At 38.6% G+C, this 27,975-nt stretch overlaps 1 protein-coding gene across 1 annotated transcript in view; it reads right to left on the bottom strand.

Moving 5' to 3' along the window:
• CSMD1 (CUB and Sushi multiple domains 1) overlaps positions 1-27,975 on the bottom strand; it is a 1,410,881-nt gene that overhangs the window by 338,004 nt on the left and 1,044,902 nt on the right. Inside the window, exons 12-13 of the mRNA XM_029051790.2 lie at positions 18,035-18,138; positions 16,451-16,563 (exon numbers count right to left, since the gene is read on the bottom strand). Coding sequence (XP_028907623.1) covers positions 16,451-16,563; positions 18,035-18,138 — 217 coding nt within the window. The remainder of the gene's footprint in view (positions 1-16,450; positions 16,564-18,034; positions 18,139-27,975) is intronic.

Genomic DNA, 27,975 nt, shown 5'->3' on the forward strand with positions numbered 1-27,975 from the left:
ACTTTAGTGTTGAAATCAAGTCATACTCATTTTTCTATTTTTCTCAAGTAGGAATTAATTCATTCAATAGTATTCATTGAGGGCTTATAATGTGCAGAACACTGTACTAAGCGCTTGAAATATGGCAATATGTTTTCATCATTCACTGGTTTATTCTTCTTGTTCACTTAATCAGCTCTTCTTTAAAATACACAGTTTTCAAACTCATGGGAAAATAAAAATAAATGGTAAGTTCTCTAGGGATAACAATAAATGCTTGTGATCCAGTTTACTAATGGAATAAAGGACCAAAACCATGCTTGGAAAAGCATTATTCTGAAGAAATAACTGTGTCTGGAGCAGGTTGGGGTAGCATTCTGATGCCAAATCAATTGCTCTTAAAGTGTGATATTAACAGCTGTCTGTAGGACAGACTGGCAAATCATCCAGATGGTGTAGGTCCTCAGAAAGAACTTGAGAAATCCAGAATTTTTAAGCCCTAAACCAGGGAAATGCATCCTTTTCATCAGCAGAGAACCTGATTAAAGGTAAAATTTATACGCCTAAATGATAATGTTCCTCTGTTAATTAGCATATTTATTTCCCTAAATTTATTAAGCGGCTGTGACAGAGCTCATGCTTTCAATTCCAGAAATTGGAATGCATTGATTCAGTCGTATTTGTTCAGTCATATTTATTGAGTGTTCATTGTGTGCAGAGCACTAAACTAAGCCCTTGGGAGAGTACAATATAACAGTAAACAGGCCCATTCCCTGCACGCAAGGCGTTTACAGTCTAGAGGGAGAGTTATTCATTCATTAATTCATTTAATCATATTTATTGAGCACTTACTGTGTTCAGAGCACTGTACTAAGCCCTTGGAAAGTGCTGTGAGACTGAAAGGGGGAATGAATAAAGGGAACAACTCGGGGTGATGCAGAAGGGAAAGGGAGAAGAGGAAAGGGGGGCTTAATCAGGGAAGGCCTCTTGGAGGAGATAAGCCTCAATAAGGGTTTGAAGGTGGGGAGAGTGACTGTCTGTCAAATCTGAGGAGGGAAGGCATTCCAGGCTAGAGGGACAATGTGGACGAGGGGTCAGCAGTGAGATAGATGAGATAAAAGGTAGAGCAAGAAGGTTACCACCAGGGGAGTGAAGTATTTAATCTTCTTTGAATAATATGTGTAGTAAAGAATTTTTTATCAAGCAGTTGATAGAAGTGAGTGCACTGCTCACACTGAGAGATCAATAAATACCACTGCTTGATTAATTATGTAACATGCAATTGAGAACATTCAGAAAATGCTGGAGGATAAAACAAGGCAAGATGGACAAGAAAGCCATCTTAAGGAGGAGCAGTTTAATATCCAGACGTCGCTCTTTTTTTTTTTTTCTTATCTTTGATGGTTAGAACCTTCAAGAGAGTCATAACTGAAGACCCTGATCAAAATGTTCAGGCAAGAACAAAAAAAAAAATCCACTGAAGATTTATGCTTCATAAAAATACCTTTCAACTTCAGTAACCTTGTAACCATTGGCTCCTCAATTCATCTTGGGGATGATTATTTTACAGAACACTTTTTCATGTTTTCATCATGAAATGCTAATATTCAGAAAAAAAAAAAGGTTGATAGTAGAATTTTCAGATAAAAGGATTGTCTTTTAGGTCCCTTCTCAGAAATTAGAATGAAAGGGACATAAGTACATGAGAAAAGTTTCTATCTGTATGAGCATTTGGTCAGTCAGGGCTATCATTCAGCCATATACCTTATCCTTTAGTTGACAAAGAGAAAACTGCATTTTTCAAATCACTATTGTTACAATTTTATAACACACTTTCCATCATAAAACCCCTTTTGACCCAAACAGTTCTAAAGCCCTGTCCATCGTAAAATCATTCTTCTACTTAACAATGGGCAAAAGTGCCAGAGAGCAGACCTTCTCATCACTGTATCCACTATCACTCTGCCAAAATATACTTTAACTGTTTAATTACATTTGACAAAGTTTTCAAAGATGTCATTGTTGCATAAGTTCTTTTCTTCTTCAAATAATGCTGTGAGAACTATCTTTAAATGCCAACTATTTTTTTTTTTATTACATTCACTTACTTTGAATTGCCCCATGCTTGAAAATGCATTTTGTATTTTAAGTAGTGCTCTAATATTATTCAAATTCCCTATATTTTCCAATCTTCATTTCATTTAGATAGACATTATTTCTGTGCACAAAGGGAACCTCTCCAAATAGGTTATTATCACTTTCAGGTTCTTTTTAATTTTGCTGGTGACCATATTAAAATATTTCACAAACAATCCATTAAATGATTTTCTGGGTACTTATTAATTGACGGTCACCGGTTAGGTTGGAAACCGTTTATTCAAATTGAACTTCTACATTGTAATATTCAGAAGAAGTGGATGCAGTAACTTAGAAGGAAAATCCAAAAGAAGAACTCACATTAATCACATTAAAGCTCACGATGCAGCAAAGGATGCATTTACCAGAAGTCATGGATTTATCATTGTACTTCGTGTTGCAGGAAATAACAGACTGCCTAGAATGTCAGTTGACATTTATTTTTTCTGAAGAAATAATTATGAAGACAGTTTATAAAAAGGAAACTAAAGAGAAGGAAAAGGAGATGCACTCACTCAGGGCACAATAGGTGCCTAGTAAATATCACTGAGTTCATCCATTCATGTATTCAATCGTATTTATTGAGTGCTTACTGTTTGCAGAACACTGTACTAAGAGCTTGATTCAGTGTGAGGGATGAAGAAGTTACAGCAAATTACATCTGATGTCATGGGAGATAATCCACTCCTCAAAAGCAATGGATTTATTTCTACATCAAGCAAAACCTCCTCCCCGTTAATTTCAAGACTCTCTATCAGTTTTTACCATCTTCCTCTTCAGGGATCAGATTATTTTCTCCTTCCCAGCTCACATTCTGACTGAATCTCATTCCCAACTCTACCACCATCATCCCTCCCTGCCTAGAGAGGAAGACAGAAATTGATATAACTAAATAAATTATGGAAACGTACGTACGCGTGCTGGGGCTGACAGTGGGGTGAATATTGGTGTTTAAAGGGTACGGTTCCAAGGTGTATGTAATGCAGAAGAGAGAGAGGGAGTAGGAGAAATGAGAGCTTAGTTGTGGAAGGCCTCTTGGAGGAGATGTGGTTGATTTTAATAAGGCTGTTTGGGGATCACATAATTAGTGCTTGGCAGCTGAGTTTTCCTGGTGAAAATCCCCAAACTAGCCTAAACCTGGCCACCACAAATTTAACCTCTTAAGCCATAACTGGTTTAGCTGCACAACATGACTTTCTCTCCATTGTCAACTACTTCATTCAGAACTCCCCCTACCATTCCAGACCTTCAACTTCAACACGGCATCCTCACTTCCTCCCCGAGAACGGTTCTCGAACCCCAGGGTTACACATTCATTCCCTTCACTTTCCAGATTCACTTGTCTACTTTAAGTTGACACTTCTTTGCAAATGACTCCTAAATTGATCTCACTGACCCTGACCTCTCACTTCCTTTGCAATATCATCCTGCCTCCAGGAAATCTCCACAAGGGAGAATTTAAGAGCACCTTAAAAACCACTGTGAAGCAGCAGGAAGGAAAAACTCCAGAGAAACCTACAAAAATACATCACTTCTCAGACCATGAAAAATGTGGTGTAAAACATTTTTCTTTGGTATTTTAAGGTTAATATGAAAAATGATGAAAATGTATTACTTTATACAAGAATCTTGAAATAAGTGGTGGCAGACCTCCTGTGTGACAATAATAATAATAACACTGATGATAATAATAATAATAATAATAATAATAATAATTTTGTTAAGCACTTACTCTGTGCCATGAACTCTACTAAGTGTTAGGGTAAGTTCAAGATAATCATGTCTCACGTAGGGCTCATAGTCTAAGGATTAGAAAGAACATGTATTGAATCCACATTTTGTAGATGAAGAAACTGAAGTACAGAGAAGTTCAGTGACTTGACCAAGATCACATAGCAGGAAAATACCAGAGTTGGGATTAGAATCCACATCCTCTGACTCCCAGGCCCATGCTCTTTCCACTAGGTCATGCTGCTTTTCACTTGAAAATATATATCAGTAAATACCATTGATTGCTATCAAATGTCCTCATAATCCTATTGTTTTAAAATAATTTTTAATGGTATTTGTTAAGCACTTACATTGTGTCAAACACTGTTAGAAGTGCTGGAGTAAGAACAAGGTAATTAGGTTGGACATAGTCCCTGGCCAACATTGGGGCTCACAGTCTAAGTAGAAGGGAGAACAGGTACTGAATCCCCATTTTACAGTTGTGGAAACTGAGATACAGAAACCTTAAGTCTTTTGCCCAGTATCACACAGTAACCAAGTGGCAGAACAACCGGCAGAGATGAAATTAGAACCCAGCATCTCTGACTCCAGGCCTTGCTCTTTCCACTAGGCCATGCGACTCCTTGCAGAGCATAAATGTATGCTTTCACAAAGCGTACTTGTTAAAATGGCAATATCACATCTTATTTTGATAAAATGCCATAGAGAATAAGGCGATAACAGTGGTATTATACTTGTGTCTACTAATTTTAAATATTGCAACCTTAGCACTAACTTCAGCTCATTCATTTCATTTGCTCAGCTCATTAATTACCTCTCTTTTGAAATTTTGCTATTTAAACTAATATGTCGCTGAATGTGAAACCTAATGTAAAAAGCACAAGGGGAGAACAACTGGGGAAATAATGAAAAGTTGGTTATTTTGAGTAGAGTGGGTTTTTTTTTTTCCCTAGAATATGGGTGTCATTGCTACAGAGGGTTTCAAAGACTGAAGGGCAAACTCATTTTCCTTGCCTGATACTCCTGGTGAATAATAAACCATCTCAAAAATCAAATGCTATTGTGTGAATTTATCATAATATTGTTCAAGGGAAAAACTCATAAAATCCAATCCGTTACTCACTTGTTATGATGTATCCTTCTCTTATGCCATCATTTACTGAAGACAAGATAAGCATCTAGGATGATGGAATATTTCTCAAACTGTCAAACTGTTCTCATTATTGTTCATCTACACTCAGGAAATATCATCTGTGACACATACTTTTTTGGGTTTTGTTTTTTTTTTTTTGGTGGGGGGGAACATGTCTTCTTTGGTAACCTATGCAAAACCCAACATAGCCAGAGTGCTATGCAGAAAATTTGGAAAATATGGTAAGATTATAAACTAAATGTATATGTGTGCATATATATATATATACACACAATAAATATATATGCATTTATTCTACTGGAAATAAGAGATAAACCTCATGTTCTGTTTGATTAGGAGGACCATGTGATATGATATGCAATCATCACTGAGCAAAATGCAAGCATTGACTACAAAACTGAAGTAATAACCAACCTCTTAACATCCAAATGATGACCATTAAGAAAATTAAAACATCCACAGTTCTTATCCATTTCTGTGAAACTGAGTTAATTCTAAGTGTCCGTATACCATCAAAACATAAATCTCTCTATGCATAAAGATATGAAAGAATATATAAGCAGAATGCAATTGGGTGGAATTACTGATGAAGAAATCACTATGCTATAGAGGGCATCCAGCAAAGATAGTAAATTACTGACTTTTCAGAACTATTCAACTGGAAGAACAATAAATTCTTTGAAGCTGCTCTTTCTGACCTAATCATTAAGCAGGGCAGTGTCTAGATAGATCAAGTGCCATTTAACATTTTATGGCCCCAAGCTGCAGAATGAGATGAGGAATCTAGAAGCTAGAGATAGATTAGCCTTCTGATTCCTCAATATTTTTTTCTGACTACAAGCTATGGGCATTTTTAATAGTCTTTGAAGGAGTCATCCCAAAACTATGAATACTAGTGGCTGTATATTTTTGGCATGTGCACTCCATGACTGTTGGTTGCTATACTATCCTCTCCCCAGTGCTCAGTTACACTGCTTTATAAGCACTCAGTAAATATTACTGAATGAATGACTTAGGCATTACTACGAATTGTTGTGCAGAGTTTTCATGATGTATGGGCAATACATTTGAGAAAAATAAGAGTATGCAACTGTCTGTATCTGGAAAGCCACAGTTATTCATTCATTCAATAGTATTTATTGAGCACTTACTATGTGCAGAGCACTGTACTAAGCGCTTGGACTGAACAAGTCGGCAACAGATAGAGCCAGTCCCTGCCGTTTGACGGGCTTACAGTCTAATGGGGGAGACAGACAAGAACAATGGCAATAAATAGAGTCAAGGGGAAGAACATCTCGTTAAAACAATGGCAACTAAATAGAATCAAGATGCAATCAGTTATGACCAAGGCTTATCATCAGCCTTTAAAAGATAGAGCTAGTTATTGTGACTACTCAAAGGCGCCACTATAGGTGGTGAAATATTCTTAAAGGTGCATGAACATATCTGAAAATGCCAATGAAAGCATGAATACCCCATGAATAATAGAATTTTTGTTCTTATTCAAACATGCTACATAGGGAACATGCCATTCACTGAAGCCCAGGTAGACCGAGGAGTTGAAAACTGAATCACAAAGGTCAACATGACTTCTAGGATGTTGGCAAACCTAGCTTGGTATCACTGATGTGTCAAAATCTGGGGGTCTATGAAGCCATGATGGCATCCACTAACATTTATGTGATGATAGTAAGATACTGTACTCTACATATGATGGTTTCACCAGCACCATTTGGGCTTTAGCCCAACAACAAATATCAAAATAAAATGGCAGAAAATGAGGCCTTGTGTCTCAGTTAGCACATCAGCATTGAGACAGTGCTCAATGTGATGCAACTTTGCTAGCAAGGGTGAATTTAAAAATGGATGTTAACTGGATTCCCAAATCCGGCTGAAGAGTGGATGGAAAGGGAGCATCCACAATTAGGAGGACCTGATTTCTATCTCAAGCCTGCTGTGTGATATTGGGAAAGTCATTTAACTTCTCTAGGCAATATTTTCATCATGTGTAAAATTGAGATAAGATATCTGTTCTCTTTGTCCCTTAGACTGATCCCAATATGAGCCAGGGAATGAGTCTGATCTGATTATCTCGTATCTACTCCAGTGCTTAGCACTGAGCATGTACTTATATTATTATTATTACTGTTATTGTTATTATTATCATTATACTATTATCATTATTTATTGTTACCATCCTGGCAACTGTCTGATGGTCAGGGGCACTGTGGCACTATGCAGAGATCCTAAATTGATTTTCCAAGCACAATTTTCAATTAATAATAATGATAATAATGATGGTACTGGTTAATCGCTTACTATGTGCCAGTCACTGTTCTAAGTGCTGGTGTAGATACAAATTAATCTGGTTGGAAACGGTCCCTGTCCCATATGGGGCTCACACTTTTAATCCCCATTTTACAGATGAGGTAACTGAGGCCCAGAGAAGTGAAGTGGTTACCCAAGGTCACTCAGCAGACAGGTGGCAAAATTGGGATTAAAACCCAGGTCCTCGTGGCTCTACACCCTAGGCCATGCTGCTTTTCATGAGCTTAGCACATTTTTATACAATGAAGATCAATGTCCAGTATCTCTCTTCTTCCCTCATTTCCTTCTAGCTAAGTCTCTCTGATTAAGATTGCTTCTTTCTCCCCTCTGCTTTTTCTCTTTCCTTAATTTTCTCCTTCATTTCCTCTTTCATTTCTTCCTTCCCACCCCACCTGTAAACCTGTAATATTTTAGGAAGGACACAAAATAATTACAAGACTACTGGGAAATTACATCCCAGAAATAAAAAATAAAATAACCATTCCCTCCTCTCCTCCTCACCCTCTGAATGTTATAGAATAAACAGCCAGAACATTTGGATGCATCAGTTCAGTTCAATGGAAGATTTGCATGAGGGAGAACCAGGAACCATTTGCATATGCAGCACATTACAGTGGGAAGAAATGGAAACATAGAAAATTCTGTCTCTGTGATATATCATTTTTTTTAAAGGAGAAGGATTTGGACAATTCAAGGGAATTAAAAATTAACTGATATTTCAGAAAAGTTTGTGGAAATGCAATTGACTGTAGAATGGGAAAAGTTGTGGTCTTTGAAAGAGTATTTAGAAAACAGTGAAAGTACTCTGGTGAGCAAGAATATTGCAAGGACAAAGAAGGGTTAGAAATAACTCAACACCTCATACTGTTAGAGAGACGTCTTGGGTACTTTATCTACCCAGAAATGAATAAAATAGTTCCCATTATGTCTCATCAGTTCTAGCCAGGCTTCATTAAAGCTGTTGTCTTAATAGTTTGAAAACATTTGCTCAATGTCCAGGTGTGCAAAAAATACCTAAAGCAACATTGTGAAATGATGTTTACATAACTGAAGGTGGGCTAGAAGACCTTTTTAAGATGATACAGTAAATGAATTAATGGTAATGAAAAGAGTATTATGTAAAAACACCCTGCAGGGAATTAATTTGATAGCCAGAATGCACAGAGCTTTAAAAGTGTTAAATAAATTGCAGAACAGAAGGCAGCAGTGATTTCTCTGGACCTGTCATTAATTCTCTGTCAAACACAAAACATTCTCAAAATAAATAACTCCTCAGTTTTTTTCCTAATATGAGTCATTTACCCTGGGTAAATAACCCCAAAATTTCCCTGTTTACCAACAAGCAACACTGGGGAAGAGATTCCCCTCTTCCCATAAAAGTCACTGGTGAATGAATACCTAAAGAATTCCAAGTGAATTATACAGGTAGCTGCAGCAGGTAGAGTCTCACTAATAATAACTGTATTTCCTAAGCACCTATTGCAAGTCAAGTCTTTACTAAACCCTGGAAACAATACAAGATGATCAGATGGGACTCAATCCTTGTCCTACATGGGGCTCAGTCTAAGCAGGAGGGAGAACAAATATTGAATCCCCATTTTATAACACTGAATCTCTGAGGCACAGAGAAGTGAAGTGACTAGCCCAAGGTCGCACAGAAGACACGTGACAAAGTCAGGATTAGAACCCAGGTCCTCTGACTTCCCAGACCCATGCCCTTTCCACCTGACCACTCTGCTTTCTTACAGTTTATGGGAATTCTGGAAGAGGACAGGGTTTGGTGTGGGAAGATAGTGATAAATTTATAGACAAGAGCTTTATAATTTTTTAGACCTCATTCTAAGCCTGAATCTTTACAGAATGGAGTATTAACTTTTTCAGAAACTGCTTCATTACGCCCATCTTCTTTCATGCCACAATCCATACATCTCCAGTTCAATCATGTCCTTCCTAAGAAATAATCAATACTTCATACAACATCCCCTATGAGGACACAGCATGATCTTATATAAAGAGGCAAACTCTTTTACTCTTATAGTTGACAGAATATAATATATAACCTAAAATATTTTTGCTATTACCTAAAAATATTTTTCTAGTTTCTTGGAATACCTAAATATATAGATGGCCTGAAATAGTCATAGGCTCATCATCATGTTCAGTAATCAGAATAAAAATGAATACCTTCTTGATAATTTTTAAATGTCTGCCATTTTGAATTAAAAATCTGTCATAAGATTTCCTGCATTGAGTTTTTTTCACATATTCACAATAAAAACAGTCCCGATAAAAACTAAATAAAATTTTCTGTTTCTGCAAAACTTTAATTAAAGCTCAATTAGAAGTACGTATGGTGACATACTGCCAAGGCTAACTTTTTCTGCCAAGTAGTTAACCTTATTGCAATGAAGTGTAAAATTGTTTTTTTTTTTTAGAATGCTTTGAGAAAAAAATGACTAAACGATATCATTCGTGCATTTAGTTTAACTTTGAAGATTAGATAATACCTTTTAAGAAAAGCTTAACTAAGGAGAGAATGGAAAGATAACATGGATAATGTTCCACTGAAATTTATTTTGATTTTATTTATTTACCTGCAATAATTTGAGCACCTTGTTCTGCATTTCATAGAATCCACTGATGAAGAAAAAGGAATCTATTTAATCAATCAATCAATGGTATTCATTAATGAACACTATGTGCAGAGCACTGTACAGCACTTACAACAGTGCTCAACGCTTAGAACAGTGCTTGACACATAGTGAGCACTTAATAAATATCATTAATATCATTAAGTACTTGGGAGAGTACAATACAAGAGAGTTGGTAGACATATTTCAAGGCTCAAGGAGTTTAGAGGGGGAGGCAAAGATTATAAATGAATAAATTACGACTAGGACAAGTTCTGTAGGATGGAGGGTGGGATGAATATCAACATAGGAGAGGCTTAATCAGGGAAGGCTTCTTGGAGGAGAGGTGACTTTAATAAGGCTTTTAAGGTGGGAAGAGTGATGGTCTGTCAAATATCAACAGGGAGGGAGTTCCAGGTCAGAGAGAGGATGTGGGGAAAGGGTCGATGGTGAGAAAGATGAGATTAATTAATAATGTCGCTATTTGTTAAGCGCTTACTATGTGCAGAGCACTGTTCTAAGCGCTGGGGTAGATACAGGGTAATCAGGTTGTTCCACATGAGGCTCACAGTTAATCCCCATTTTACAGATGAGGTAACCGAGGCAAAGATAAGTGAAGTGACTTGCCCACAGTCACACAGCTGACAAGTGGCAGAGCCAGGAGTCGAACTCATAACCTCTGACTCCGAAGCCCAGGCTCTTTCCACTGAGCCACGCTGCTTCCCCGTGAGATGGAGGCACAGCGAGTAAGCTGGTGCTCGAGTAGCAAAGTGAGTGGGCTAGGCTGTAGCAGGAAACAAGCAAATGTAAGATAAGTACCCAGGAGGGGCGAGTGAGTGCATTTAAGATAAGCACTGTGGCCTAGTGGATTGAGTAAGGGTTTGGGAGTAAGAAGGATCTGGATTCTAAACCTGACTCTGCCATGTATGTGCTGTGTGATCTGGGGTAAGTCACTTAATTTATCTGTGTCTCAGTTCCCTCATCTGTAAAATGGGGATTGAGACTGCGAGCCCTAAATGAGACGGGGACTATATCCACATTAATTATATTGCATCTACCCCAGCACGTAGTACAGTGCCTGGCACAGGGTAAGCACTTAACAAACACAACGATTATTGTTGTAATAATAATGATTATAAATATTATTAAAACTGATGGTGAGGAGCTTGATGTAGAGTTGGATAGGCAACCCCTGGAGATTATTGAGGAGGGGGGACCTGGACTGAAATTCTCTTAGAAAAATGCTTCAGACAGCAGAGTGAAATAAGGACTGGAGTGGGGAGAGACAGAAGAGAGGAAAGTGAAGAAGCTGATAATAATAATAATAGTACTTGGCTGATGCAATAGTCAAAGCATGATAGGCTATGTATTTGGGTCAGCAGAGTAGCAGTTTGGATAGAGAGGGAAGGGCAGATTTTAGTGATATTGTGAAAGTAAAACCAAGAGGATTTGGTGATAGATTGAATATGTCAGTTGAATGAGAATGGTGAGTAGAGGATAATGCCAAGATCATGGGGCATGTGAGATAGGGAGGATGGTAGTGATGTCTGTGGACAGGAGGAGGACAGGACTTTGGTAGGAAAATGAAGAGCTCTGTTTTGGACATGTTTAGTTTTAGATGTGAGTAAAACATCCAGATAGAGAAGCTCTGAAGGCAAGAGGAAATGTGAGACCTAAGAGAAGGAGAGATGACAGGGCTGGAGAGGTAAATTTGGGAATTATCCATATAAAAAGCATAGCTGAAGCCATGGAAATGAATGAGTTCTCCAAGGGAGTGTATATAGATTGAGCATAGAAGGGGGACAAGAATTGCACTTAGAGGGAGCCCCATTGGTAGGAGATGGGAGGCAAAGGAGGAACCTGCAAAATGGACTGAGAAGGAGCAGATGGAGAATTAGAAGAAGAGCTAGGAGAGGACAGTGTCTCTCCAAGGTTGGATAAGGCCAAGGTTGGATAATGTTTCAAGGTGAAGGGGGTGCTCCACTGTGACAAAGTCAGCTGATGGGCCTAGGAGGATTTGGGGGGAATAGAAGATGGCTATCACTGACCTTAGCACAAGCATTTCTATGTGATGAAGAGAGTGCAAACCAGATTGGAGGGAATCGAGGAGATGGTTGGAGGGGATGAAGTGGAGTAGCAGCTGTAGGCAACATTCTCAAGTGGTTTAGAGAAAAATGGTTGGACGGAAATGGATGAAAACCTGTAGGGGCCATGAGGTCATAGGAGACAATTTTTCATTAGCTTAAGAGATAATGACCATATTTTAAAGCAATGGAGTAAATTACTTACTGTAAAATAATTTGTTGAAGATAGGGAAGGAAGAAATGAAGGGGCAAGTGTTCTGATAAGGTATGAAGGAATGGGGTCAGAGAAAGGTGGAGGGGTAGATTTTGAGAGAAAGCAAGAGATGTCCCCTTGTCGTATGCTGTTCAGTTGTGTCTGACCCATAACGATGCCATGGAGACATCTCTCCCAGAACGCCCCACCTCCACCTGCAATCGTTTAGGTAGTGTATCCATACAGTTTTCTTGGTAAAAATAGGGAAGCGGTTTGCCACTGCCTCCTTCCATGTAGTAAACCTGGGTCTCCGCCCTCGACTCTCTCCCACACTGCTGCTACACAGTACAGGGGAGTTTTGACTTGTAGCAGATTACCTGCCACTCATTAGCCAATGCCCAAGTTAGGAATGGAATGGATATGCTTAGACTGTAAGCCCGTCAAACGGCAGGGACTGTCTCTATCTGTTGCCGACTTGTTCATCCCAAGCGCTTAGTACATTGCTCTGCGCATAGTAAGCGCTCAATAAATACTATTGAATGAATGAATGAATGAATAAATGAATATGCTTATGCTTGACTCTCCCTCCCATAGTCAAGACTGGTGAAGTACTGGAAACTCTCTAGGTGTGACCATGAGACGGGCTTCTTGTGATATCCTGGGAAAATTGGGAGAGTAGAAATAGGCTAGGAAGAGGGAGGTACTGGAGAGGAAGAGGGAGGCAGAACCGGAAGACATGTTTACGGTTGAGAGGATCACCACCACACTTTGCTTCCTCTGCTCCCATGCACAAGCTGCAGACTTGGTGGAAATTCAGACATCAATCTGATCTCATCCGGCTTGAATTCATTCTCAAGTACTTCAATTCTTCCCTCTGCTCCTTCTGACAACAGTGCACCTCCATCATTATTGATTCACGTTTGTGGCAGCTGTTCCAGATGTTTAACTCCCTATTCAAACCTCCTGTCCCTGTGTCGCCACTATTTCTTTCCCCTAATGACCGGCGATGTATTTGATCAATAAAGTTGAAGCCATCAGATGTGACTGCTGTAAAAGATCCACCTATGATGGATTGATTGATGTTAACAAGAAACGGGTGTGGAAACTGGAGTTGGGGAAATTAGAGGGTTCAGAGGAAGATTTTTCAGCAGTTGGGTGGAGGAGAAACAAAAACAAAACAAACAAACAAAAAAAAACTTTCAGGGAGAAGGATGGGGTAGAGAAACAGTGTGGCTCAGTGGAAAGAGCCCGGGTTTAGGAGTCAGAGGTCATGGGTTCTAATCCTGCTCCACCACTTATCAGCTGGGTGACTTTGGACAAGTCACTTCACTTCTCTGAGCCTCAGATACCTCATCTGGAAAATGGGGATTAAGACTGCGAGCCTCACTGGGACAACCTGATTACCCTGTATTTACCCCAGCGTTTAGAACAGTGTTCAGCACATAGTAAGTGCTTAACAAATGCCAATATTATTATTATTATTATTGTTAAGGCAACAGTTCCAGGAGCAAGGAAGAAGAGGGAGGAGATGGAAAAGGAAAGGGTAGGGAGTTAATTGCTACCCTGGCTGTACTCTATGCTGTCTCTGGGAGGAACGTTAGTGGTCCCTTAAAAACCTTCTCTGCTGGTCATTTCAGCTCATAATACAGCACTTCGGCATTGATAAGATGTGCTTCCAGATAATAGTAAATTGGCACCACCTGCAAGCTAGAAAGACCAATCTGTGGTAACCCAAATGACAACCTTCTAAGCATTCCGTTCCTATGCATAGGCAGATTTAGATAGTTGATAGATGCCTATATTCACAGGAAATGATATACACCTGCACAAAATCACATATATGAAATACACAAATATATCAAGGAAGTGTAATAGAGAGAGACAGAGTGAGTCAGAGACATACAGAGGAGGGTGAATCCCAAATCATCAAGGGAAATAGTTTTTGGATTGAACTTGACCATCTGGAACACATTAAATCCTTGTGCCTAAGAGACCAGCTACTCGTAAGTTAAATGTGTGCACGAGCCCATCAGATTATTTGAAGAGAATTTACGGAATCTTTACAGCGAACAGATGCCATTTCCAGTGCTGATATAGATTGTATTGTGCTGCTTGGATTATTGTTTCTGTATCAATAGCTTGGCAACAGAGGCCACCAAGAACTTTGACATTAGCATAGCTATCTTCCTGGGGATTTCCCTTCCTTGTCTTTTTTTTGGGGGGGGCACTTAAAGAGCTGTGACATCAACATAGCTATCTGCCCAGGGTTTTCCCTTCCTTCTTTCTTTTTTTTAAATGATATTTGCTAAACAGTTACTATGTGCCAGGCACTCTACTAAACATTGGGTAGATATAAGCTAATTAGGTTGGACACAGTCCCTGTCCCACATGGGGCTCACTGTCTCAATCTTCAGTTTACAGATGGGGTAAGTGAGGCACAGAGAAGTTGTGACTTGCCTAAAGTCACATGGCAGAGAAGTGGCAGAACCTGGATTAGAACCCAGATCCTTCTGACTCTCATGCCTGTGCTCTAATAATAATCATTATTACTATGGTACTTGCTAGTAATAATAATAATAATGTTGGTATTTGTTAAGCGCTTACTATGGGCAGAGCACTGTCCTAAGTGCTGGAGTAGATACAGGGTAATCAGGTTGTCCCATGTGAGGCTCATAGTCCATCTTCATTTTCCAGATGAGGTAACTGAGGCACAGATAATTTAAGTGACTTGCCCACAGTCACACAGCTGCCAAGTGGCAGGGCCGGGATTCAAACCCATGACCTCTGACTCCCAAGCCCGCGCTCATTTCACTGAGCTATGCTGCTTCTCAAAGCAGTTACTATGTGTCAAACGTTCATTCAATCTAGTGAGCACTTAATGTGCAGAGCACTGTACTAAGCACTTAGAAAGTACAATTTAGCAATAATGAGAGACAATCCTTGACCACAACAGGCTTACAGTCTAGAAGTACCATTCTAAGTGCTGGGGTAGATACAAGGTAATCAGGTTGTCCTACGTGGGGCTCACAATCTTGGGGAAGCAGCATGGCTTAGTGGAAAGAAAGAACCCAGGCTTGGTAGTCATATGACGTGGATTCAAATCCCGGCTCCACCACTTGCCGGCTGTGTGACCTTGGGAAAGCCACTGAACTTCTCTGTGCCTCAGTTATCCCATCTGTAAAATGGGGATTAAGACTGTGAGCCCCATATAGGACAACCTGATTACCTTGTATTTACCCCAGCACTTAGAACAGTGCTTGGCACATATTATAAGAGCTTAACAAATACCATAATCAGCTTCCATGAACAACAAACCTCTGGGCCAAACTCCTTTCTTTATAAACACAGCCAATTGCTTTTGAGTTCTTCCATACTGATCCCTTAAAGGATATCTTATCCCCATTCTTTTAGGTAGCTAACAAATCCAGTATTGTTAGTATTAAAACTAATGTGATTTCCACTTCATTTCTTAAAGGTGACATTTTTGCACCAAGCAGAGAGGGCCAAGGTCTTAGGCCAGGAGAAGATAATATCATGTCATTCGTTAAACCTATCTGAATTGATTATGAAAGCCATGTCTTTCTTTGAATCAGCCTGGGAGTTTGGTACCATTTTCATCCATTTTCCTTTCTTCGAGACATTATATACTATATAGAAATATAGCTATGCCTGACTATGAGTTTAAGTATATATTTCCATGCCTATACATACAAGTAAATGCATATATGACATATAATCAATCAAAAGTATTGAGTGCTTATTTTTTGAAGAACATTGTATTAAGTTGTCAGGAGGGGACAACATAACAGAGAGGTTTTTTTAAAATGATATTTGTTAAGTGCTTACTATGTGCTGGGGTAAATACAAATTAAACAGACTGGATATAATCCCTGTCCCACATGGTACTCACTATCTAAGTAGGAAGGAGAAATGGGTATTTAATCCCTATTTTGTAGTTGAAGAACTGAGGCATTGAGAAGTTAAGTGGCTTGCCCAAGGTCATATAACCGGTAAATCGTGGAGCGGGGATTAGAATCCAGATCCTCTAGATGCCAGGCTTCTAGTGCTTTATCCTTGAGACCACGTTGCTTCATGTTCCGCGCTTAAAAGGAGTTCACAGTCTCCTACATTAACATTAAAGTTAAGATCTTACACACATACAAGCGAACACTCTTAGATGCAAACACACACTTTTTCAATCCATTTCGGACGATACCTTGGTAAACAGCTTTAAAACCAGGTGAGCCAATGCTATCGTCAGACTGGAGATGAAGCCACATCTGGTTGCTCATACTCACAATAAGGTCAGGTACATATGTGCCAGTCAATCTGCATTTAAAGACACAGCGTAATTAACAACATAAATCAATTAAAAATGGCTCAATGGCTATGATATGACTTTAAAAACTTGCAGCTGTATTATTGTTTTTTTAAGCAAGGACTCCTGTTCCTGTTTATCCATGTTTTAGAGACACCCATTTCTTGGTGTCTCTAATGGATGCGGAAACTGGAGTTGGGGAAATTAGAGGGTTCAGAAGCCCCAGGTCTAAGTCAAAGCCCAGCTCCCTTTTTTCTGCTTCATATTTGTGGAGGGGTATTGGGGGACCAGGGCCCCATTTCTATTTTTCTTGTATTAACGATCATAATAATGATTGTGGTATTTGCTAAGCACTTACTATGAGGCAGACACTGTACTAAGCACTAGGATGGATATAAGCAAATGGGTTTGTACACAGTTCATGGGGCTCGACACATTTTCTGTCCCTACCCACATGGGGTTCACAAGCTCAATTCCCATTTTACGGATGAGTAACTCAGGCAGAAGGAAGTGAAGTGACTTGCCCAAAGTCACACCGCAGACCAGTGGTGGAGCTGGGATTAGCACCCAGGACCTTCTGACTCCCAGGTCCATGATCTATCCAATATACTATGCTTGTACCCATCTATTTCCAGGGAAGAGAATACTGGCATCTATTTGGGAAAGGAAATTTATAAGGCATGATGCCTAGAGAGAGATGAGGAATAGAAATCCTGAAAAGTCAAAAGCCCTGGATAAACTCTGCAAAAACATTCAACCATTTGGATGGTTCATTTTAATTCAATATGATTCAAACTACCTTTGCTTCAAGAAACTATTTGATTTGAGTTCCCAACTGAGACACTTTTGGGATAATCCTTCATGGAGATTTGGACCCTCAGGTCCTAGGCTTGTTGAATGTACTGCTTTAGCATACAAAATTTTGAAGTGTTTTTCAGCATTCTAGTGAGTCTATCAATTCAGCCCACTTAAAAGGATGTCACTGAATATGTTACCACTCCTTTGAGAATCATACAGAACCTTTAAGCTTAAATCTCATTTACTCCTCTAAAATTCATTAACTTCAATTCAGTGCTAGTTTTGGTAACAAAATCACTTTGACTTTTGGCTAAAATAAGTTTTAGTTATTGTAAAGTCATGGTGTAGACCACTAAACATTATATTTTATGGAGTAGTCATTTTGCTAATTAAAAAAAAAAACAAACAACAAACAAGCCAACAACCAAGTTTACATTTCAAATAGATGTATTTTTCGAGGACGATTAAATTAAATGCTTATTAACACCGTCTAGGGACTTTCCAAATATTGGCAGAAATTCTGTGTATTCACTTATTCCTCTGTTCCATTTGGAGTCTTAATTTTGGCTTGATGATTCTAGATACCAGTTGAATTAGTAGTAATAATAATGGTAATTATTAAGCACTTTAGATGTACCTACAAAACACTGTTTTGAATTAGAAAATTCTTGAGAATATACTCACACATATAAGACTGTTCGAGTATCACCCACTTTTCCAGCATCTCCAACAGTTAATGTGTCATATCCTCTTTCGAGTTCAAACTCTTCAAAGGCAAGCTTTATCACCTAATGGGAGGGTGAAAAAAATATAGATCTGATTTGTTTGAATAGTTCTCAGTCATATGCGTAGCACCATGATCACTATACACTTTGCATCACAAAATTAGACCACAATTCCTTAACTTCAAGGCCGCCTTGAAAACCCACCTTACCCAACTGTTTCCATCCTGAAGACTTATAGGAGCAGGAGTATTCCAGGATGTAAATGGGTTGCAGTCTTTGAAAATGTCATTTGATATTGAAGCACTTTACTGTGGGGTTCATTTCACCACAGTCTTCCTTGCAATTAATTTAGGATAAATCCCAGAACCAACCTCGATGTGTTGATTGGACTCTGGGCTCTCTTTTTCCTTAGCCTCTACATCAAATATCTGTCATAATTATATCCTGAGAGTCAGAGAAAATGATCTCAACCTGATTTTCACAAATGTTGAAAAACAGGGGATGCTGCTGGTAGGCTGTGAAACCAATCCTTTTTTAGGACAAAGTGAGGGGATTAAATACAATATTACCAAAAAAAATTTTAAAAAAATCAAGGAGTGGTGAAACTATCAAAATCAAGATACACCTAGAAAATCCATATTAATTGTTGCTGAACAATAATAATAATAATAATGTTGGTATTTGTTAAGTGCTTACTATGTGCCAAGCACTGTTCTAAGCACTGGGGGAGATACAGGGTAATCAGGTTGTCCCATGTGGGGCTCACAGTCTTCATCCCCATTTTACAGATGAGGTAACTGAGGCACATAGAAGTTAAGTGACTTGCCCACGGTCACACAGCTGACAAGTGGCAGAGCTGGGAGTCGAACCCATGACCTCTGACTCCGAAGTCCAGGCTCTTTCCACTGAGCCACGCTGCTTCTCTTTTCTACATATTCCTTTGCAAATGAAGTAGAGGATTGCATCCAGATTGAAGACTCAGCTGTAACAGTAAAAATTGATATCACCTATGCCACATTTATGTTGGATACAATATAATGATAATAATAATAATTCTAATAATAATAATAATGATAATGTTGGTATTTGTTAAGCGCTTACTATGTGGCCAAGCACTATTCTAAGCGCTAGGGTAGACATAGGGGAATCAGGTTGTCCCACGTGGGGCTCACAGTCTTAATCCCCATTTTACAGATGAGGAAACTGAGGCACAGAGAAGTTAAGTGACTTGCCCACAGTCACACAGCCGACAAGTGGCAGAGCTGGGATTCGAATTCTAGTATCTGTTAAGCACTTATTATATGCCAGGCACTGTAGTAAGATCAAGTAAATCGGGTTTAACACAGTCCCTGACCCACATGAGAACTCACCTCCTCCAAGAGGCCTTCCCAGACTGAGCTCCCCGGCCTCTCCCTCTGCTCCCCCTCCACCCTCTGCTTCTCCCCTGCCCCCCTCCCCTCAGCATTGTCTTCATTTGTATATATTATTCATTACCCTATTTATTCTGTTAATGAGATGTACATCTCCTTGATTCTATTTATCGTGATAATGTTGTCTTGTTTTTGTTTTGTGCTGTTTTGCTTTGCTGTCTGTCTCCCCCAATTAGACTGTGAGCCCATCACTGGGCATTGATTGTCTCTATCTGTTGCCAGATTGTATATTCCAAATACTTAGTACAGTGCTCTGCACATAGTAAGCACTCAATAAATACTATTGAATGAATGAATGAATGGATGAATGAATGAGATTTCCAGTCTTAATCCCCATATTACAGATGAGATAACTGAGGCACAGAGAAGTGAAGCAATTTGCCCAAGGTCACACAGTGGACAAGTGGCAGAGCTGAATTAGAACCCAGGTCCTTCTGACTCCCAGGCCCACACTCTATCCACTAGGGCACACTGCTCATAATGTATGTATATAAATTTAATATCAATCCATCAATTAATCATTCATTACCTGAGTAGTTTACTAAGCTCTTAAAAAAGTACAATATAATGAGGAGGGTAGATGTTATCACTGCCCATAAGGAATGTAAAATACACAGGAGGGCAAGACCTACTTATGAATCCTATACCATAAAAACTATCAATGCATTCCTTTTCGAAGCTCCACCCCCAAATTACATTTTAATGACTTCAGCCATCTGTCCTTCCCCTATTACCTCATCAGAAAGCCCCGTGGTCATGACATACCAAATGTCTTCATCCTTGTTTACCTGAGTGTTAAAACAGATCAAATTCAACTAATCTTCCCACCTGGATAGAACGGATGTAAACTTTCATCATTAAGGGCAAACTAATGTTATAATTTGCCATATGTACTTTTGGTTTATATTCAAAGGGCACCTGACGTTTTCAGATCCTGAATATGTACACTGTAAAGCTGGATAGTCCAGTCAAAGATACCTGATAGTCTTACAAGTCATTATTTCTACATGTATAGTTCTCATATAATACTTTTTCAGGCAATGTAAAAAAAAACAACAACAAAAAAACCCTTCTACTAACCAATTAAGACAAGTGGAATCTCAGTTTTAGTCCCTGCCCTAGCTTAATTTATTATGTCAGATATCCAGTGGAAGAGGGAAAATGGGAGGATTGAACCCCTCTCTTTAAACTTTAATCTTATGTTTCTAAGAGTCTGTGGCTGGTATTTTTGATCATTAAATAAATTAGGCAATTTTGGATCCTCCAAATTTAATCCTAATTAACTCCAAGTAAGGTGATGATTTAGAACAAACACATTAAAACTTGAATCGCATGAATACAGGGTAGTAATGATATAGCTGGATTGAATGAAAATAATCTAAAATAACTTTCAATTGAAATGCTTTTCATGTACAGATACATTATTTTTAGCAAGCTGTTTTGAATAGGTGAGGAACACTAGATGATCCAGATGCTCTGTATATTAAAATGTCCATTGGGTGTGAACCTCACTTTTAATTTCTGCTCTTATAAACAGTTTGGCAATACATAAGTGACCACACTCCTCAAATTTAAAAGAATAAAGTAGAAACTAATCATAGGAAATTGAAGCTAATACATAATTCTAACATTCTGACCTTGTAACACAGCTTAGATTCTTTTAATGAATGTTCTGCTCTAGAGCAAGGAAATAATAATCCATTTACATTTGACAGTCGAGGCTGAGTGAGTTCTGATGGCTAGCATCAGGAGGATTATATGATATCAGCATAGTTTTACACTGGGAGTATGAAAGAGTCCCGTCTTGTAAGCCTGTGAAATGAGAAAAATAGATAGCTGTCTGGTCAGATTTCACATTTAATCAGAGGGTTGGCAGCAAAAGATGAATATTTATCTTAAAATTCAAAGAGAAAGTGGTGTAAAATCCAAACCGTAGTACTCAAAAATTCACTTGTTCACTAGTGTCACAAGTGGACATTCACCAAATTAGGTGAATCTCCATAAATGCATTTGGAAGATTTTCATTTACAAACACAGTTTTTTTATTAGTGTTTGGAAAAAAAAAAGTCAGTTTAAAAGGATTTATTATAACAACTCTAGCATTTTCAAGTCGTTTGTTTATGCTAAGTATTGTTCTAAAGCACTGAGGTAGACTGAAGACAATCAAGTCAGTCCCAGACCCTGAACTTGGGGTTCACAGAGTAACTAGTAGGGAAAACAGGTATTTAATCCCCATTTTCCAGATTAGGAAACTGAAACCCAAGGAAATTAGTTGATTTGCCCGAAATCACATAGCAGGCAAATGGTGGACCAGGGATTAGATTCCAGGTCCTCTGGCTCCCAGGAACTGTGCTTGTTCCACTAGGTAGAAATATTTCCCTGATTATTAAGGGAGGCGATTAGAAAACTAATAGTAAACTTAATTACAGTGGTATGAGCTACCATGATTAAGCCTAAGAGAGAAAGTTAAATGCTTTGTAGAAGAAATGTCGATCATAAATTATCAGGTCAGGAGAGAAAGAGAAAGAGAAACAGCCAGTTTAGTATGTTAACAAAGCATTTCTTTCATAAATTGAGTAGTACCAAAAACGTGTCTTTAGCATTAAAACATCTATTTAAAATTATTTTTATCTAATCATAGAAATTTTTTCTCCAGATATTCAGTTTTGCCAGGATCTTTTTCTAGAATAACAATGCAGAAAGTAGTGCAGTTTTAGTCATGGACGATTCCATCTTCACCCTTTTCCTCTTTCTGGTCATCATTTAACCCATGATATACATTTCTTAAATCTATTTAAATTTTCTTTGGTGACATTGGACATCATTAGGAAGCACTCTTAATCTCCCTTTCTATATTGATTTTTTTTCCTGTTTCATTTCTCTCCCCATTCCATTTTGCATTTCCTTTTCACTCATTTTGTGTTTATTTGTTTTGTTTTTCTCCTTAATGAATTGTAGTTATTGAGCACTTACAATGTACAGAGAATTAAGCACTTGAGACAGTTCAAAATAACAATATGACAGGCATATTCCCTGCCCACAATGTTGCTGTTGCTATGTATTTGTTGTACTTCTCTTCATCTATTTCTCATCTAGACATTTCTGCTCTCTCTCTCTCCCATTGCTATTTGATTCTGTGCTTGCCTCACCCATTTGCATTGTAAGATACTTCAGGGAAGAGATCATGTCTCCCCTGAAAACAGTCAATGCCTAAATAAATACTTTTAATTGAGTGAGAGGCCAGCAAAATGATTATAGACGGGAAGCAGAACTTAATGAAAGTTCTTAAAAAAAAATTTTATGGAATGAATAATGAAGATTAGAGCATATAAAATTGGAAAATGAAACCTAACATGACTCTAAGAAGGGGTGATACATTGACCCAGTTTAACTTTTTAGTAGGAAGCATAAAGAAAAAATAAATTGATAAGAATCATCCTGGAATGATAGAATTTAATAAAACATCTACATTTAAGCATGCTATTCTTCTGAAATGGAAGGTGGGAGTTAAACTATAATATGTCCATATTCTACAGGAAACAACAACAATGCTAGATATCCACTACTTGGGATAGGCCAAAAAAGGGAAACAAGAAATAGATGAAAAAAAATCAAAATTTGTATTAAAATAATTCCTAATGAATGGAGGAGGCTTTTGCACTTTGAATTTGCCTTTTGAGGAATATGATGGAAACCATGTCTAACATATAAGCTGAATCTAGTGTGATTTTCCACATTATCACTATATGTAGTGAGTATACTCATAAATCATTTTAGAGAATGCAAAGCCTAATGTAGAGCTCTGCATTGTAAATGAAAATCAGCTACAGTATTTCAAATACAAACTATTGCTTCCAGACACTACTGAAATCTATATCTCTCATGAATGCTCAATAAATCCTGATGATGACAACATATTTTAGTTTGATGAGGATAAGCAATAGGTCTCTAAATCTTTTTCTTTAGGAAGTAGACAGATTAACTTTGTCCATAATCTGCGGCTATTTCAGGAGCCAGCAAGCTCACTGCAAGATCATTTAATATATAAGTCCCTCTGATGATATTAATGATTTTTAAAGGGCAATAATAACAAAATGACAATGGTGGTTATTATTATGGCATTACTAAAGCATTTAGGACACATCTCCTCCAGGAGGTCTTTTCCAAACTATGCCCCCCTTTCCTCTTCTCCCACTCCAACTTGCTTCCTTTGTTCTCCCCCTTCCCTCCCCCCCACCCCCGGTGCAGCCCCACAGCACCTATGGATATATCTGTAATTCATTTATTTATATTAATACCTGTCTCCCCTTCTAGACTGTAAGATCACTGTAGGCAAGGAATGTGTGTGATTATTGTTGTATCGTCATCTCCCAAGTCCTTATTACAGTGTTCTACCCACAATATATGCTCAGTAACCCCAGTTGAATGAATAACTAAGGGTCAAATGTTTGGGATATATGCAAGAAGCTTGGACTCAGTCCTCATCAATCAGAATGTTGACTCTGTACAGAACATTATACTATACACTTAAACTACATAAGGCTCACAATCTTATCTTCATTTTACAAATGCAAAAACTGAGGCCCAGAAAGTTTAGGTGACATGCTGAAGGTGACACAACAGGCTCCTGGCAATGCTAGGATTTGAATACTAGGACCGTTTCCTGATTGATCTCCTCTCTGGGAATTTTTCCTCATCCGTAAAATAAGGATAAGCTAGTTTGTGAGCCCTGTGTGGGACAGAAACAGTGTCTGATCTCAAAACCCTGTCTCTACTCCAGGGGCACAGAGCATAGTAAGTACATTCTGCCTCACTTAAGCACTTTCAATCAATCCATCGATGGCATTTATTAGGCGCTTACATGCTTGGGAGAGTGCAGTATAATATAAGTGGTAGATAAGGAGCTTAAAGCCTAGAACACTTGTAGTCAAGTCAGTTGGTCAGTCAATCATATTTACAGACCACTTACTGTGTGCAGGGAACTGTACTAAACACTTGGGAGAGGCATCATTTCTATCAACTACTGTACGGCCCACTCCCATGCACTTAACACAGTGCTCTGAACATGGTTAGTGCTCAATAAATACCACTGATTGTTTGCTTAATATATGTCACAATTATTTATTCACTCAATCCTATTTCTTGACCACCTACTGTTTGCAGAACGTTTTACTAAGCACTTGGAAGAGTATAATACAACAGTAAACAGACACATTCCCTGCCCACAATGAACTGGCAGTCTAGAGATGGGGAGACATAAATAGAGATAAAAAATTACAGGTATGAATTGGATCCATTGATTCCACTGTCCTCCTACTCCGCAAGCCTGCTCTCTTTCATCTCAAGCTAACCTTGCTTTGTCTTTGGCTGTTTTGCCTAGGCTGTTCTCCCAGCTGTATCTCCTTCATTCCATCCACACTGTTACATCGTTAATCCAAGCATTTATCCTCTTCCATCTAGATTGCTGCATCAACCTCCTTGCTGACCACCTTACATCCTGTCTCTCCCCACTACAGTCCACATTTCATTGTGAAGCACATTTCATTTTTCTACAAAACTATTTAGTCCATGTTTCCCCACTCATTAAGACCCTCCATTCACCTCTGAGTCAGGCAGAAACTCCTTACCATAGGTTTTAAAGCACTCTGTCAGCTTGTCCCCTCCTAAATTACCTCCCTGATTTCCTATTACAACCCAGCCCGCACGCTTGGCTCCTAGAATGCCAAACTACTCACTCTATTTGGGTCTTGTCTATGTCACCTCTGACCCCTCACCCACATCCTGTCTCTGGCCTGGCAGGCCCTCCCTCTTCATATTCAACGGATCATTTTCCCCTCCTTCAAAGCCTTATTTAACTCACGTCTCCTCCAAGCAGCCTTCTCCAACTAAGGCATCATTTCCTCTTCTTCCATATTCTTCTGCATTACTTTTAACTTGGATTTGCACCCTTTATTTACCCTCCCTCAACCCCACTGTACTTATGTACATAGCTGTAAATTTATTTATTTTTATTAATGTCTGTATCTCCCTCTAGACTGTAAATTCAGTGTGGTCAGGGAACATGTCTACCAACTGTTATAATGTACTCTCCCAAGCACTTACTACAGTATTCTGCACAGAGTAAGTGCTCCATATCATTGATTGAATGAGGCTCTCCCAAATCCAACAAACCACAGCTCTTCCCACAAAGCATTCCTAAAATACCATGTCCTCCAACAAACTTTCGCCAATTAACTTTTATGACTTATAACCCCTTTTCCAAATGACTTTTAGAACTAAGGCTACATATTATTTTTTTTCCAACATTACAAAAAAAGCACCAATACAATTGAAAACATTTGCCCTTTCTCCACTGAGAACAGACTTTTCTGAGTTTGTATTTTGTTTGGTTTCATTTTTTTTTCACATCAAAGTGTATAAGGAAAAAAAAAACTGGAAGGCTTCTAGTTGTCATTGTATTCTTTAACCACACTTACAATACAGAACTCTTTAGACTCTATCCTTCTGTTGAGTGGAGTTCATGTTCAGAAAGATTAGGCTGTAAGATTTTCATCAATATATTTCCAGTGACATGGAGATAAGAAAGAAGCCTTGCGAAAGAAACATTTTTTAACATGCTGTTTGTTAAATTTTTACCACTAGCCAATAACTGCTCTAAGCACTGGCTAGATATAAGGTCATTCACAGTCTAAGTTGGAGCGAGAACAGGAATTGAATTCACATTTTGCAGCGGAGGCGACCGAGGCAAAGAGAAGTCAAGTGCTTTGCCCAAGATCACACAGCAGGCAATTGGCAGAGCTGAGATTAGAACCCAGGTCTCTGCACCCAAACTGGTGCTCAATTCATCAGGTCACACTGATTCTCCAGTATTGACAGTAAATCTTCCATTGTAGCATTCACAGTTCTGAACACTACAAGTAAATGGGAAAAACTGTTCTGGTGAATGATTGAGAAGATAAATCTACATCTTTGTTCACAAGTCAACAGAGCTGAAGGCAACATTGAAATGCCTTTATTTTTCGGCATTAATAAGAGAAAGCTGCCCTCAAGCCTGCTCCGTAGGACAAAAAGCAAGGAACGCCTTTCAATTACTCTAGTCAAACAGGGAAAACTCTCTTAAGATTTGACTATCAGTGGGGAAAATGTTTTGTTATTACTGTGTAAAAAATTGCATCCACCCTTATGGATCTGGGGAGAGTTACTTAAAATGATTTAGTTGTTGTGAACAGATAAAGGGGTTTGTGAGCATTCTTTTCTCGGGGTATTGTTACACACTTTTTTCATAAACAATAAAAGAAATTAGGGATAGATAATCTTAGCCTAAGAAATTCCAACAATGGCTAGATAACATATGGAGCTGGTGAGTGAGAGAAGGAAGGTGTCTAGGAATTCTTGTTCCTCTTCCCTTGAACGTAATCTCAGAACCTGGGTAAGAACAAAACTTAATTCCCTTCCCACTGTTAATTCATCACTTCTGCATTACTGATTTGCTCTGTCACCTGGGCAGACAAGCTTCAACCTTGGCTATGAGCATTTCATGGATAAACCTGGAATCCTGAAAGAGAAACTCCAGTAGTGGCCCACTATTAATTAACCTACTAAATAAATAAATAATAACATTAGTATCTGTTAAGCACTTACTATGCACCTTGACTCTATTTATTGCCATTGTTCTTGTCTGTCTGTCTCCCCCGATTAGACTGTAAGCCCGTCAAACGGCAGGGACTGTCTCTATCTGTTGTTGACTTGTTCATTCCAAGCGCTTAGTACAGTGTTCTGCACATAGTAAGCGCTCAATAAATACTATTGAATGAATGAATGAAAGCACTGTTCTAAGTGCTGGGGTAGATACAGGATAATCAGGTTGTCCTACGTGGGGCTCACAGTTTACATCCCCATTCAACAGATGAGGTCACTGAGTTACAGATAAGTTAAGCGATTTGCCCAGGGTCACACAGCTGACAGGTGCCAGAGTGGAGATTAGAACCCACCACCTTTGACTCCCAATCTTGGGCTCTTTCAACTAAGCCACACTGCTTCTCTACTAGTAGAGCTTCTCTGCTCTACTACAGTCAACTCGATGAGCTCCAACACAGTGGCTGAAAACATTTAATCTCAGAAGCCTCAGAGAAGCAAAGTGACTTGCCCAAGGTCACAAAACAGGCATCTGACAGAGCTGGGATTAGAAATCCAGGTCTTCTGATCCTAGGCATATGCTCTTTCCCCTAAGCCATGTTGCTCCATTATGTATTTTCTTTGATGAGGATAAAATTGTTATATGTGTGCAGACATTAGTAATGTTCCATAATTCAATCTAATAATACCTTTTTCTAAATTAACTGCATCTTAAATGAAATGTAAATTAATACAAGTTCTGAAAACATCTCACTGATTTTTTTAAATTATGTTAGGTAAGAGTGTGGCATAGTGGAAAGAGAACAGACCTGGGGATCCGATGAGCTCGGTTCTA

This window comes from Ornithorhynchus anatinus, chromosome X1 (assembly GCF_004115215.2).
Source record: "Ornithorhynchus anatinus isolate Pmale09 chromosome X1, mOrnAna1.pri.v4, whole genome shotgun sequence".
In the NCBI taxonomy this organism is placed as follows: domain Eukaryota; kingdom Metazoa; phylum Chordata; class Mammalia; order Monotremata; family Ornithorhynchidae; genus Ornithorhynchus; species Ornithorhynchus anatinus.